General features: G+C 43.9%; 1 protein-coding gene across 5 annotated transcripts in view; it reads left to right on the forward strand.

The window, feature by feature from the left end:
* Window positions 1-12,465, forward strand: part of tbc1d14 (TBC1 domain family, member 14) — a 52,807-nt gene extending 40,342 nt beyond the window's left edge. For all 5 annotated transcript variants that reach the window (XM_061252799.1, XM_061252802.1, XM_061252803.1 and 2 more), the window contains 7 exons: window positions 1,594-1,674; window positions 3,102-3,196; window positions 4,987-5,058; window positions 6,772-6,900; window positions 7,814-7,923; window positions 9,262-9,520; window positions 10,162-12,465. In XM_061252799.1, coding sequence (XP_061108783.1) covers window positions 1,594-1,674; window positions 3,102-3,196; window positions 4,987-5,058; window positions 6,772-6,900; window positions 7,814-7,923; window positions 9,262-9,520; window positions 10,162-10,215 — 800 coding nt within the window. In that variant the 3' untranslated portion in view covers window positions 10,216-12,465. The remainder of the gene's footprint in view (window positions 1-1,593; window positions 1,675-3,101; window positions 3,197-4,986; window positions 5,059-6,771; window positions 6,901-7,813; window positions 7,924-9,261; window positions 9,521-10,161) is intronic.
* The last annotated feature ends 3,629 nt before the right edge of the window (window positions 12,466-16,094 follow it).

The raw sequence follows: 16,094 nt of genomic DNA on the forward strand, positions 1-16,094 counted from the left end.
CCCAGGTGTGGGGAGTCTGAAACGGACCTGCTGCGCTGCCCTGTCCGCTGTGCCCTGTGTGTCACCTCAGATTTCACACAGCGCCTCCTCTTGGCTGTTCAAAGGGATTTCGGGGCGAGCGAGACTGAACGGCCCATTTTCGGGATGCTCCCCACCCCGATCGCTCTCAGAAATTTCGTTCTGATAAACAAGTCGTTTGTCTGGCGATGCGAGTGCTGTGTTCATTTTGAGGAACGGGAAGCTCTGCCGAGCGTTCGCTAATGCGCTAATGCGCTAATGAAGTGTGTGCCTGATGAAATGCAGCCGCTTGTTTAATTACGGCAGCTTGAGGCTGAGGAGGAGAGCAAGAGCCGTAATGGAGGCAGGGCGGGAGCCGTAATGGAGGGAGGGAGAGAGCCGTAATGGATGGAGGGAGGGAGAGAGCTGTAATGGAGGGAGAGGGAGAGGGGGAGGGAGGGTGGAAGCCGTAATGGAGGGAGAGGGAGAGAGAGAGGGAGAGCCGTAATGGAGGGAGGGCGGGAGAGAGCTGTAATGGAGGGAGAGGGAGAGGGGGAGGGAGGGTGGAAGCCGTAATGGAGGGAGAGGGAGAGGGAGAGGGGGAGGGGGAGGGAGGGAGGGTGGAAGCCGTAATGGAGAGAGCCGTAATGGAGGGAGAGAGGGAGAGAGCCATAATGGAGGGAGGGAGGGAGGGAGGGAGGAAGACCTGTAATGGAGGGAGGGCGTGAGAGAGCCGTAATGGAGGGAGGGAGAGAGCCTTAATGGAGAGAGGGAGGGAGCCTTAATGGAGAGAGGGAGGGAGCCGTAATGGAGAGAGGGAGGGAGCCGTAATGGAGGGAGGGCGTCATAGAGCCGTAATGGAGGGAGGGAGGGAGCCGTAATGGAGGGAGGGCGGGAGAGAAGCGGGGGGGTAAAGAGTGAAAAGGCATTAGTCCTGCGGTTACACACAGGCTTCTCTGGTGTTGGCGCAGGAGGCTGCTGTAGCAGGGCTCTGTAGCGTTGTGGTTTCACAAGTTCCGCTATGCTGCTGACTACATTTTCTGTAAGAAAAGGCAAACCCAGTCCTGTCAGGCGGAACCATTCTGTGCATAAACTGTCAGACGAGTGGGCTGTGGGCTCTGTTGAGAACCAAGAAAAACAAACTATTACATTACATTGCATGTCATTTGGCTGACACTTTCAACTTACAGTTGATTAGACTCAGCAGGAGACAATCCTCCCCTGGAGCAATGTGGGGTTAAGCCCCTTGCTCAAGGGCAAATCGTATCGTGGATACACCGGGACTTGAACCACCAACCTTCTGGGGTCCAGTCATGCTACAGGGCTAACCGCTAGGCTAGGCTACAGGCTGCCTCCCAATTAGCAGTTGATCTAGTGTTGAATCCTGATTACCTGTCAGTTCTTGTCACTCGGTGGTGATAAGATTGAAATGGAAGGCTGAGGAAATGAACGGTGAAGGCATAAGGCAGGCCGTTCCTCCAGGACCAGAGGTGTGCCCTCCTGGCCTAATGGGAGTCCGGAGAAGGATCTCTGTTGGCCGTGGAAGAGTAAGGGGGCAGCGGAAGAGCTGATGTCTGTGTTTGTGTTGCTTTGCAGAGCTCTACAGTATCTGCCTGGCCAGAGCCAGAGAGAAGTGGAAAGCCATGCCAGCCTCGGGCTCTGACACCGACGGCGAAGGTAACGTTGGCATTACATTACATTAGCATTACATTAGCATTACATTCCATTAGCATTAGCATTAGCATTAGCATTAGCATTAGCATTACATTACATTAAATTACATTACATTACACTACACATGACATGTTACATTGCATTACATTACACATTACATGTTATATTCCATCACATATTACATTGTATTACATTACACATTGCATTGTATTACATTACACATTACATTAAGTTACATTAAGTTACCTTACATTTAGTTTTTATCCAAAGTGACCTACAAAACCGTGCACATCAAGGTCATACAGCAAACCACCGAACCTGTCAGATAAGGTACAATTCATGTGCGCTGATGTTGTCACACCCCCGCGGCACCCTCGCTAACCATTGTCTTTAAAAAAATAAAATAAAAAAGAACACAAAAAAAAAAACAAAGTATAAAACATTTCTGAATCATCAAATTAACTCGGAACAGAGTTTGACGTGTCTGAGCGTGTCATTGGCACAGAAACGGGTTCAGCTGCCCTTAATTAGAAACTCGGGATGTTCCTTGCCGTTGGAATGTTCTGCAGCTCCGAAATTGAGTTTTCGAATAATCAATCCCCATGTTTTCTCCCCTCGAGCCCTGTTCAAGTTTTCCCTGCAGAGAGAGATCTGCAATCAGTCACACTTTCAGAGAGGGAAATTAATATAATAAGTCAAGTGCCTTAACTGCCTGGCACTTAAAAATGTTTTTTTTTTTTAATACTGATGAAAGGACACTGAATATACAGTCAGTGAGACATTTATTAGGTGGCTCTGTACACCAGCTTGTTAATGCAAATATTTAATCAGCCAATCATGTGGCAGCAACTAAATGCATATAAACATGCAGACATGGTCAAGAGGTTCAGCAGTTTTTCAGACCAAATGTCATTATGGGGAAGAAATTAGATATAAGTGACTTTGACCGTTGCATGTTTAATGGTGCCAGACAGGGCGGTTTGAGTATCTCCGAAACTGCTGATCTCCTTGGATTTTAACACAGTCTCTAGAGTTTGCAGAGAATGATGCGAAAAACTAAAAACATCCAGTGAGAGGCATTTCTGCTGGCAAAAACTGCCAGAAGATGACAGTAATGCAAATAACCACGCATTACAACAGTGGTATGCAGAAGAGCATCTCTGAACACGCAACACGTCAAACCTCTTAAGTAGGTCACCTACAGCAGCAGAAGACCAATGCGTCTAAAAAAAGTCTAATAAAGCCTAATAAATACCTAATAAAGTGCTCATTGAGTGTAAAGTTTTTCTTGTAGCACATATGTATTTATCTAACAAACTGATGAGATGTCATTCATGCGCTTTCCATTTTAGTCAAGTAATTAAATTTTTTTTTTAATATTTATATATATATATATATATAACCTAAAGTATAATGCTGTGCTCTTCCAGATGCTGGACTATCTGTAGCAGACAAAGAAGCGAGTCTGGAGCTGATAAAGTTAGATATTTCCAGGACGTTCCCCAGTCTCTGTATATTCCAAAAGGTGAGTAGCTGAATTCTGTGGTATGGAGATTAATTTGCCGAGGTCGTGTGAGCTTAAAGGTCACTAAGGTTTCTAATGCTTTGATTTTCCTCACCATTTGCCTCTTCGACTGTATGTACACTGTACTTTTGTGTTTCTGTATTTTATTAATTGTGCTCAATTAGGGCAATAAAAAATACATACAGTGACATTGGTATTAAATCCAGAGAATATATATATTTATTTTTGGAAGAACCTTTGAACTAAGACTGGATGTATATTGTGTATTTATTGTATTTTACATATGTATATTGCCCCCTGGTGTTTGGTACCATGTATAGCATGCTGTAGTCTTCCGCATTCTTCCTTAGTGAACATGGTTTCATCCTCTCCGCTCTCACTCAATGCAGTCTCTGCCAAATTGTCTTAACCATGCCGGCCAGCGTTTATCATACAAGCTCATAGCTCCTTATGAATGGACCGAGCCAGACTTGAGCAGTCTGTGTTGACTGTAACCATAGTATGTCCAGAAGGTGCACAAGCTGTCTAGCTACATGGGCTAATTCCCATAGTACATAGGGTACTTATTTATTTATTTATTTTTAATGTGGCGTATAAATTAATGTGGACAAGTGTAATTGGAATGTATATTTAAGTTGCACATGATTTACATTTTATTATTTCTTTATTTCTTTTGGTGTTGTCGTTATTTTGCTAAAATCTCCTTCAACTGCTTGGGACTGTACTGAGGCATTGCTGGTGCTATTGTAACATAGGTGTTAATGCACACATTCCTGATATATTGACTATTCTGTGTCCCATGATCAAACTGCTCTCTCTGCCCCCCCTGGTCACAGGTTAGCATGAGATTTCACTGTTTAAATGACCGCTTGCTGTCAGGTCAAATAGATTTGTATAGCGCCTTTTCTGACTCGGACTACACCCAGAACACCATTACAGTAAGAAAGAAGTCAACACAAAGTGCTTCACAGACATTGACCTGTGCAGGTGGGTAAACGGATACCCATGTGTACATATGGGTATAAAAACAAAGTTTATCATAATTAAAAATAAATGTTTAAACGCACATCTACCTTGAAGGGCAGTAGACGAAAGCGCTTTACGCCCTACAGCGAGCGCAGTATGCCTTGAGGCTCATACAAGGTAATCCGATCGCGCCCAATATTTCGGTGCGAGTCCATTCAAGGCTTTCAAAACGAGGAGAAGTACTTTAAAATCAATGCGCTTTTCGACAGGTAGCCAGTGCGGAGAGGCCAGCACTGGGGTAATATGGCCATAAGGTTCCTGGCAAGAACCTGCGCTGCCGTATTTTGTACCATCTGGAGACTATTTAATGATTTTTTTAGGACATCCATCGGACACCTGCTCACGCCTTCAGGCTGGGGAATGGGCCGTGTCTGTACATTACTTCTGCTGCCTTCTTGGGCTCTCCTCCGTGGGTATTGACGAGGCTATAAAGCTGTAGTCAATTAACAAGAATACTCAACCAAGTAATTGATCGGAGATCTCCTGGACAAATATTTGAAGAATCGAGCATTCGGCCGCATCGTGAATGGAGAGTTTTCTTGGGCCGGTATGTCAGCTCCCTGCTGTGAGTTAGTCTGTGTGGGGTACGTTCAGTGTGTGTGTGTGTACCAGAGGTGAAGCTTGGATGCATCATCTTTTGGAGCTTGGCTTGCTTACCACATGGTTGTAGATTCAAATCCTGCAGGTGGCCGTAGCAAGATGCAGGCCTGGACTGGTTTAGTAAGGACAGCTGTATGACTAACGCAACCTGTTTGCGCTTCCAGGGTGGCCCTTATCATGACATGCTGCACAGCATTCTGGGAGCCTACACCTGCTACAGGCCAGATGTGGGATATGTAAGTACAGAACGTTATTGAAAAGAATTAAGTATTTTATTCATTACATTATATTATTGCCATTTCGCAGACGCTCTTATCCAGAGCGACGTACAGTTGATTAGACTAAGCAGGAGACCATCCCCAAGCAAAGCGTTATTCTTATTTTGAGACTTATAATCTCATTTATTTTAAGTTTTTCTTGAATAAGATGAAGATATTGCCAATGAGGTAAGACAGTTTCAAGATTTGCCAATGGAATAATAATTTCATTTTTCTACTTGAGGGAAAAAACAAAAAAATCAACAAAAAAAAACACAGTCGTATTACATGATTAAAACCCGTTTTGTCTGTGTGTCTATGTGCGTGTGTCCTCATAAGCGTACGTGTGTGCGTAAAGTGTGTGAACGAGTATAAAACGCTGACTAGTATAGGCATGCTCTGCAGTTGCACAGGACTGGCGATACCTGGTTATAGCTGTGCAGAGGTCTGTGGTCTAACTTCCTTTACCGGCCGACGCAGGAAAGCAAAACCACAAGCCACAGACTGTGCCTGAGCTATGGGGCTCTCTCTCAAAGCAGGACGCACCCCAGAGCATGCTGGGTAGAGTTAATCACGACAAGAATCTTAATCTAATGCTGCCCCTAAAAGAGGAAAAATAGCCCTGTGAGCTGCACAGTGAACGCGTTCCAAAAGCCCTGCAGTCAGCCGACAGAACACCAAACGCCTTCCTGACTCCTCGGTCCACATCCACAGTCCATTCTTGTGTACAAAGCCTGTGACTGCAATAGATGTTTTTTTTAGCTCCTCTTTTGAGTTTGAGTTCTCATTTTCTCAAGTTTCCTATTACAAGAAAATAAATACGCTTCCAAACATTCTTGGTAAAGTCCATTGCTGGTGAAGTCTTGTAATGTCAACTGTAATGTTACATTACATTACATTATTGGCATTTGGCAGACGCTCTTATCCAGAGCGACGTACAACAAAGTGCAAAGTGCATACCCATAACCAGGGATAAGTGCGCTGAAAGACCCTAGAGGGAAATACAATTTCAACTGCTACCTGCACAACAAAGATAAGGACCAGGGCCTATTAGATTTTTTAATTTTTTTATTTTAAACAAACAAACAAACAAACAAACAAACGCAAAAGTATGACCAAACCCCTTAACTAGCCAAACACTGCTTACCTAGCCAAACTAAAAATACTGATACACAAAAAGGTAAATCACAGAAAGACAACAATTAAGGTTCACAGGGAGGTAGGGAGGGACGGGGAGAGGTGCTGCTCTACAAAGGGTTCTATAAAGGGTTCTGTAAAGAGCTAAACTCAATGAAAAGTGGCACAATGGCACTGGGCATGTCTGTCTCTGTGGGTACCAAGTATGGGCTTCATTGTGTTCAGTGCAGATGTAGTTCAGATTGTCAGACCAAGGTCAAAAATACATCATTCTTTTGGATTCAAATACCTTTCTGTGTGCAATTGAGTGCTCTGTTGATCTTGCCTGTTGAAATTAAGCCAACCAAGAGGACCAGAAGGCAGGGTTTTCTCTAGGTTCTTATACACCAGACAAACTCACTAAAGCGTAGAAAAAGTATTGTATTTGACCCAGGTCTGGATACAGTGGACAGTGCCAGCAGAGAGAGAGGGTGTGTGCGTGTGTGTCTGTGCCCATGTGTGGATGTAGTTAATGTAAGGTTGTTGTAAGGCCTTTGCCTGTGTTTCTCTGTGTAGGTACAAGGCATGTCCTTCATTGCTGCAGTGTTTATTCTGAATCTGGACACTGCAGATGCTTTCATGGCTTTTACCAACCTGCTGAACAAACCCTGTCAGATGGCATTCTTTAGAGTGGACCACAGCCTTGTGAGTACCTTAGCAAAACACCCTATACCCTACACCCTATACCCTACACAATACAGCCCAAACTGTCTATACCCTACACAATACAGCCCAAACTGTCTATACCCTACACAATACAGCCCAAACTCTATACCCTGCAGCCTATACCCTACACAATACAGCCCAAACTCTCTATACCCTGCGCCTTATGCCCTACACAATACAGCCCAAACTCTCTATACCCTGCACCTTATGCCCTACACAATACAGCCCAAACTTTCTATACTCTGCACCCTATACCATACACAATACAGCCCTCTCAGCCCAAACTCTCCATACCAGTGATCATCAAATCTGGTATCGTGAAGGCAGTCTGGCCGATCGGTAGCATGAATGGTTGGGAGATTTGATCATCTCTGCCCTTCACAATACAGCCTACTGAACCCAGACACTATATACTATACCCAGACTCTTTCTGTCAATCACCAACTAAACTGACTAAAATGAATCACTGGTGCTGAAACGCACCAAAAACCAGCGGACGCTGTGGCCCTTCAGGACTTCAGTCGGGTGCCCCCTCCCTACATAATACAGTCCACTGGCCGTTGTACCCAGTCTGGTTCACACCTACTGCTGAAGGCTTTTGTATGGCTGTGCTCTACCTGCAGTTTCCCTAATGCTAATGCTAACTGCACACACCACACATGCAGGCCTGGTGAGTGGGCCAGTGCCTTCACTCCATCCTGCACAGTGTGTTCTCCTCACACACTGGCCTGATTGATTTCAGGATGAGGAAATCGACTCGTCTTTCTGCTCTAGCATGTAAATGATGGTCTAAACCCCCATGGTGTGATGAGATGACTGAGCGATTTGTGTCTGTGGATGTTCGTGCAAGATGGAACTTACTTCTTCTTCTTTTTTTTTTCTTTCTTCCCAGATGTTGACTTACTTTGCGGCATTTGAAGTGTTCTTTGAGGAGAATCTACCAAAGCTGTTTGCACATTTTAAGAGCAACAACCTAAGTCCCGATATTTATTTAATTGACTGGTAAGTCACCTCTCTCTCCTTCAAGATCTGTCATCTTCATCATAACAAATCAGTGTGATTTGCTTGTTTAACTGCTTTGTGTGTATTCTTCTGTGGCAAGACATGGCTTCTCTTCCCTGATGGACGGTCTGTCGAATGTGTTGGGCTTGCCCTATAAGCACTCTAGAATGCATTTATAAGATGGAGCTGACCTTCAGGCTCCCTATAGAATATGTTTGTAAGATGGACTTGGCCTATAGGCTCCCTATAGAATGCATTTGTAATATTTGTGGAAGGTCATTTTAATGAGGGTAATCAAAGGGGGTCAGTGTGTAGTGTTGACTTAATTCGGTCCTAGAGTGAGCACTTGATTGTCAGTGAGAAAGACCCATGATTCTGCCCTATTTTAGCAACTTAGCAACAGAAAGGGCTGTGTTAAGAACTGATAACCTTTTAGCAGTGTCAGCACATATATACTGCATATACGTTTGTTTTGGGTCCATCAGAGAGATGAGATTAGATTAATTTCAGATGTTTCACAGAATGCTTCAGTCACATGCTAACCCATTTTAATTCCTGCTTTGTTTAAAGGACCCACATCATAATTCTGTCATCGCTTATCCGGGTCTCTCTCATGCTCTAAATGGGTTGAAATGGAGAGTATAGTAATATGGTTAAAAAAAAACTAATACTACAGAAAGGTGTAGAGATTTTGTGTAGCCTGTAGCACAGTATAATATGCACTCCATAACCTTATCCAGAGTGACATACAATAACCATAATGAAGTGTGCTGAAAACCCTAGAGGAAGTATGGCTCCTAACTGCTAACTAACGGTAGCAATGAAGGTGTGTGCGTGTGTGTGTGCCTGCGTGATCTTCACCATTACTGTACAGTAGTCCCTCTGTGTGTTTGTGTGTGTGTAGGATCTTCACCCTGTACAGTAATACCTCTCTTTCTCTCTGTGTGTGTTGTAGGATCTTCACCCTGTACAGTAATACCTCTCTTTCTCTCTCTGTGTGTGTAGGATCTTCACCCTGTACAGTAACACCTCTCTCTCTCTGTGTAGGATCTTCACCCTGTACAGTAATACCTCTCTTTCTCTCTGTGTGTGTTGTAGGATCTTCACCCTGTACAGTAATACCTCTCTTTCTCTCTGTGTGTGTGTAGGATCTTCACCCTGTACAGTAACACCTCTCTCTCTCTGTGTAGGATCTTCACCCTGTACAGTAATACCTCTCTTTCTCTCTCTGTGTGTGTAGGATCTTCACCCTGTACAGTAATACCTCTCTTTCTCTCTCTGTGTGTGTAGGATCTTCACCCTGTACAGTAATACCTCTCTCTCTCTCTCTCTGTGTAGGATCTTCACCCTGTACAGTAAGTCTCTGCCCCTGGACCTGGCGTGCCGCGTGTGGGACGTGTTCTGCCGGGACGGAGACGAGTTCCTGTTCCGCACGGCTCTGGGCATCCTGAAGCTGTACGAGGACATCCTGACCCAGATGGACTTCATCCACAACGCGCAGTTCCTCACCAAGCTGCCCGAGGACATCTCTGGGGACGCGCTGTTCGCCGCCATCGCCACCGTCCAGATGCACAGCAAGAACAAGAAGTGGGCTCAGGTGAGGAGACGTGTGCTCAGTGTGTGACGTGTGCTCAGTGTGAGGCGTGTGCTCAGTGTGAGGCGTGTGCTCAGTGTGAGGCGTGTGCTCAGTGTGAGGCGTGTGCTCAGTGTGAGGCGTGTGCTCAGTGTGAGGCGTGTGCTCAGTGTGAGGCGTGTGCTCAGTGTGAGGCGTGTGCTCAGTGTGAGGCGTATGCTCAGTGTGAGGCGTGTGCTCAGTGTGTGGCGTGTGCTCAGTGTGTGGCGTGTGCTCAGTGTGTGGCGTGTGCTCAGTGTGTGGCGTGTGCTCAGTGTGTGGCGTGTGCTCAGTGTGTGGCGTGCTCAGTGTGAGGCGTGTGCTCAGTGTGAGGCGTGTGCTCAGTGTGAGGCGTGTGCTCAGTGTGAGACGTGTGCTCAGTGTGAGACGTGTGCTCAGTGTGAGACGTGTGCTCAGTGTGACGTGTGCTCAGTGTGACGTGTGCTCAGTGTGAGGCGTGTGGCGTGTGCTCAGTGTGTGGCGTGTGCTCAGTGTGTGGCGTGTGCTCAGTGTGTGGCGTGTGCTCAGTGTGTGGCGTGTGCTCAGTGTGAGATGTGTGCTCAGTGTGTGGCGTGTGCTCAGTGTGTGGCGTTACACTAACCTTTTGTTGTTTTTTTCCCCCGCAGGTACTGCAAACATTACAGAAGGAAGAGCGGGGCAGTCCTGTCCTTAAACACTGAGTCACAGAACACACACACACACACACACACACACACACACACTCACACTCACACTCACACAGCTTTATGATCACAGTAATGGCATATATAAACATATATTTGTAAAAGCCATTTGTATGAGCTATGCCTTGCTGGGGGGACAGTGAGGTCACCCTGAGAAACACATTCACTCACACACACACACGCACACACACACGCACAAACACACGCACACAGAGAAACACATTCACTAACACACACACACACACGCACACACACACGCACACAGAGAAACACATTCACTCACACACACACACACACACACACACACACACAAACACATTCACACACACACACCATACACACACACACTGAGAAACACACATGCACACACAGAGAAACACATTCACTCTCTCTCTCTCTCACACACACACACACACACAGCTTTATGATCACAGTAATGGCTTATATAAAGATGGATTTGTATGAGCTATGCCTTGCTGGGGGGACAGTGAGGTGAGGTGAAGCTGGGGCAGAGGATGCTCTTGACTCGTATGCGGGCCAATCTCATCAGACACTGGACCAGAACCTTTAGCAGAACTCGACAGAATAAGCCTTAAGCACTGCCCTCACCCCCCCACTCCATCCCCCCTCCCCCCAGGTAAAGACTGATGTATACCAAACGAAGAAATAAACGGATGTCAACGAATGTAAACACCTTCCATATCTTATCAGGGTTTCTACTGGACACTGGACATCAGTTCCCAAAATGAACTCTGTTACTCCTTTGGGCATTTTCACATTTGCTGTTGCTTTGAGTTCTCTTTACAGTCAATCAGTCTGCTGTCATTCCGGTGATGTTTTGAGTTTTGGCTTTTTTTTTTTTTTTTTGGTTGGCTTTTTAAAAATATATATAAAATGTTTTCGGGAATACACACACAACTCCAAAGGGTCCGTGTCTTAGAGCAGTGAACTGAATTGGGGGCATAGAGTGGGAAAAATGTAATTCTCAAAGCTACCGTTGCTCCTGCTGTAAAGGGACAGCAATGGTCACTTGATGCCACAGACGCAGGGTTTAGGACAGGGGCACAGCTTGCGCAACGGAGCTGCCATAGGATGGGCACTAGTTATTTTGTCTCACTGGGTACTCTGTGGATTTTTTTTTTTTTTTTTTTTTTTTTTTTTTTTTTTTTTTTTTTTCCTTGTTTGACGTTCGTTTTTGTTCTGGTTGGTTTGTGCACATTTCATTTTGGAAAGTGGTGTTTTTATGACTGTTGATGAGGTTTGATGTAGAACTGTAGCTTTTCTTCTGCGGCTTTTTGTTCCCTCCGTGTACCTTTCTCTCAGTCATTCTGCACTAGAGTATTTCGTCTCAATGAAATCTTTCTACTTGATTCTTGAAAAGTACGTTTTAGGTCCGTATAACCTTATTTTTGTGTACCATTCCATCTGTATAAACTTGTAAAGCTTATGTATATGTGGTTGAAATTGCTGCCGAGTAGACTGGATTCTGAATCTGAAACACATTTATGATCTTTAGGCTGCTTCTCCAAATGTGTTTGGCTACTGATACTTATGTGCAATAGAAGGATTTGGGGAGAATGTCGAGATTCCTTTAGCTGGATGAGGCGATCGCCTTGATGAATTACTGTCGTTTTTTCTGCAATAGTGCCCAAAATTTGGACACCGGCTTTGTGGCTTAGTCGTGCATCAAGTGCTTTTATTTATGGTGACTGCTGTTTTCTGTGAAGGGGAGTAACGAAGCTTAATTGCTTCACTTCCTTCTGGATTGTGTGAAAATGATCAAGGCTGAAGAGGAAGAGCTTTTCAGAGTTTTGTCAGATGTTTAATCTGGTGGGATTTTCCTGGCGAAACTGAGAGAGGGGTTGTGTGTTTGTCCAACCAGTCATTAACTTTGTCAGATTCAGGCGAAACCTCCTCAGAGTTGGACAGAACCGAGTAAGTTTGAAATCGTTGTTGCGTCCCTGCCACCGTCATCTCGCTGTCTCTCCTGCTGTAAGGGGAGAGCTCACAATTTTGCTCTTTCAAAATAAAATAAAAACCGAAATCCCTTTTAAGAGAGTGTCAGTTTAGCTTGGACTGCATTTTCGAGACATCTCCCTGAATGTAGCGTTAGCTGGGGCTGCTTTTTAGAGACATCCCCCTTCAATGTAGCATTAGCCCGGGACTGCTTTTCAGAGATTTCCCTCTCAGTGTAGCATTAGCTGGGACTGCTCTCTCCTTCCTGCCTTTTGTAGTCTCTCACTTCCCGGTTTTATGTTCGAGAAGAAAACAAATTACATTTAGGAGTAATGTTTTCTAATCACGCATTTAAGATTTGAGCTGGTTGACGGCAAGAGGCAAGCTATCCATATGAACCTGTTTGGAACACATTCGTTTGGTTCAAACGCCCGCCCTCTCATCGTCCTCTCTCCCTGTGTGGAGTGTGTGCTGCGCTAGTTTACTAGTCACATTCTGTAAAGTTCATTTAAACGAACACACTCCTATTCCTCTCCCATTCTGCAAACGCTGTACAGAAAGAAATGTTTATTTTTTCCCTCTCTCGCTCTCAACCTGTTTGTGTTTTTGTTGAAGTGATCTTCTGATTTTCAGGAGGCTCTAGTCCAGTGCGACCGGCTGTATGTTACACCCCTTTCGGGTTTTTGGATTTTGAATCGGCAGGACCACAGAGATGAGTTGGTCACAGGACACAACACAAGAGTTGATGTGTCTTTTTGTGAAGGAGGGCATTGCTTTGTTTTACGTGTTGTGTGTTATGATTGCTTCATGAAGAAATTCTGTCCTCAAACCTGTGGTTAGAAACTGTGCTGTCTTTGGACAATGACTAAAGCCTTTTATTTTCTTGAACACATCATTTGTATATTCATGCACTTTGAATCACATTTCAAAATCAGCAATACTTTGTCAAATAAGGTAACCGCACAGGAAGTAGAACTTTGACCCGTTATTGATTTTGAAACATGCTTCTATTAGTAATGTGGAAGAATCCCAGTAGCCCAAAGGTAAATTACTTTGGCTGGGTTTGCAGGTTTTTAGTCGAATAATGGTTAAGTAGATGTTTACTGTATGGGTAAATGTTCTGCTAGATTACTTTAACCCAGTGCTCCACATTGATCACACAACCCATTTTAATAGATGTCTAGCTTTCGGAAACCACAATGCACTGCACCACTGACTGTCACATGACAATCTAGAGACATCTCTGTTCATCCACAGCTTCTGCATTTGGGTTACAATCTAAAAGTGTCTCTGTCCAATCAGAACTCTTGCATTCTGGTCACTTGGCATTCCAGAGGTATCTGTACAGCCAATACCATTTAATTCCCAAAGGTTCCCTTGTCCAATTGTATATCGCCCATTCCAGTGTGCTGAATCTTTAATTTCAGTGTACACTTCCACAATCGGATGTGCTTTTGTGTTTGTTCCTTTGTTTTCTTTTTGTTTTGTTAGCTTTTTAATCATGTGTGTTGTAGACATTCTGTCCAGCTTACCAATACTATTTTTAAATTAATTCTTGATGAATGTGTGCGTGTGTGCATGTGTGTTTTAAGGCTACCCTGTCAAAGGCCAATCGTTACACTCTACACGTTACTGGGGAAAATTTTAGCTTTCCAGACGACTCGTACAACGTGCAGATGCACACCCTAGAAACTAATTATCTCATCTTCACAAAACCAACCCCTGTGTTCCTTAAATGAGAGAGTGTGTGTGTGTGTGTGTGTGTGTGTGTGTGTGTGTGTGTGTGTGTGTGTGTGTGTGTGTGTGTGACCAGTACGCTGTCTGTAAAATTTGATTGTGAAATGTAACTAATTCCTGCTAAATTTTAAATATGATTTGTTTTTTTGTTTGTTGTTTTTTTGGAATTTAATATTTTTGTCTTGCATTTTAGGATGTGACTACCATGTTTCCAAGGGACTTACTTTAGTTCATTTTGGAGAATTTGGGGAAAAACTGGAACTATATCTCACTTGAAGTGTACATACTGTTTTATTAAATAAAGCTCTGTACATATTAATTTGTGGTGCCTATGTGGGAACTGTTACTCTGTACTTCTAGTGCACAGCACAGTATTTTTTACCTTGGAGCCTTTTTATTTATTCTTTTTAAAGTGTTTATTGCCACAGCAATCATTGCTTTATCCATTCTCACAAGTTGCACAATGTCCCTATAGTTCCCTATAGTACCCCTCTGAAAAGACAGGGTAATTTTGTGATGTTAATTTTTATCAATAGAACGTCAATAAGACATTTCTCAGTTTGAAATTCTGACCTCTTTATTCTGACTCCGACCACACACAACCTCTAGTTGAGCTCGCTCAATGTTTTAGGGCTGTGATGATTCATCAAATCATTATTACAAAAAATCCTTGATTCTAATTGTTTGCATCAAAGCCTCATTTCATTCATATTCTTGAAGTTCATTCATCATGGCAGCACCAGGCATAGTTCTGAGGTAAATAAAGAAAGAAAAAAAAATTCACTGTTATATTTGCTATTGTAAAAAGTCAAAAGCACAACCTTAATTCTGCAACATCTACACTAAAGAGAACGCGTAAATTCACACGGAGGTGGCCGATATCGAGAGGTACATTTTCAGTTCATTAGCTAGCTACTGAAGTGAAATGTCCAAGGAATACCTACACTGGGTGAGACCTGGAAGGGCCATGGTGTTTTTAACACCCCCAGTTTGATCTTGTACACTCCCTTTGACTGAACACATTTAGAAATCTCTTTTCAATATTGCAATGCATCTCCTGGTGCTGACCAATAACAAATGTGAGGTCTGTAGTGCACCTAGTTTGTAAATTTTATAAACTTAGCATAACAATAACGAGCACATATTACCAGTAGTGTTTTTATCCTTTGCACGCATGCATACACTCACTCAGCAGTGCAAACCGGTGACCTTGAGGCTCATGGCTCTGTTTGCAGTAACCTTGGTCAAGCACTTGGGGGTGCTAAATCCCAATTATGCGTCTGAAAAGGGAAAGTTAAAAACTCATTTTTCACTGCACTACTACACTAGATTACATTGGTTCCAGCCATGAAATCGCATGTCTTGCACATAAGCAAACACACCTAAGCTCCTGGAGTATTTGGGTACCTGGAGGCACCCAAATACAGTAACTTAAAGCATTCTGGGGCGCTACAGCAACTTCAGACAACAACTTCCAACTCCTGGGTGGTTGCTGTGGCAACCATATGGCTTCCTTCAACAGCACTCTGCTGGCAGGCAGATTATGTAATCTTCTTGTGCCCTCTTCAGAACAAAATATTAGTTGATGGAAACATTATCTTTGGTCAGACCTATCAGTTAGACCTGTTCACCAGCTCATTAAGATATTCAGTGAGCCAAATCACACAATTGTGATATGCAGATGCTAGGGTCAGAATTTGGCATAAAAAAACATACAGTAGATCCATGTTTTTGTGGAACCATTCTGCCTTGTGTCAATGGTTTCAGGCCGGCGTAATGGTGTGGGGAATGTTTTCTTGGCGCACATATATGGATCCATTGTTTAAATGCTACATCCTATCTGACTATTGTTGCTGACCGTGTGCATCGCTGTATGGCCACAGTCTACCCTGCTTCCGATAGATACCTCAGTGCCATGTCGCAAAGCACACGTCATCATAAGATGGTTTCACGAGCATGACAACGAGTTTTGTGTATTCTAATGGCCTCCACAGTCACCAGATCTCAATCCAATAGAGCACCTTTGTGATATGGTGGGACAGATTCATAACATGACAAATCTGCAGTGTGTGATGCTATCATGTCAACATGGACCAGAGGTATGTTTTCCAGCACCTTGTTGAATCTATGCCAGAAATAATTGGGCCTGGTCTAGGGCAAAGGAAGGTCTGTACCTAAGGTAG

This window comes from Conger conger, chromosome 8, assembly GCF_963514075.1.
Source record: "Conger conger chromosome 8, fConCon1.1, whole genome shotgun sequence".
NCBI classification, from domain to species: Eukaryota; Metazoa; Chordata; class Actinopteri; order Anguilliformes; family Congridae; genus Conger; species Conger conger.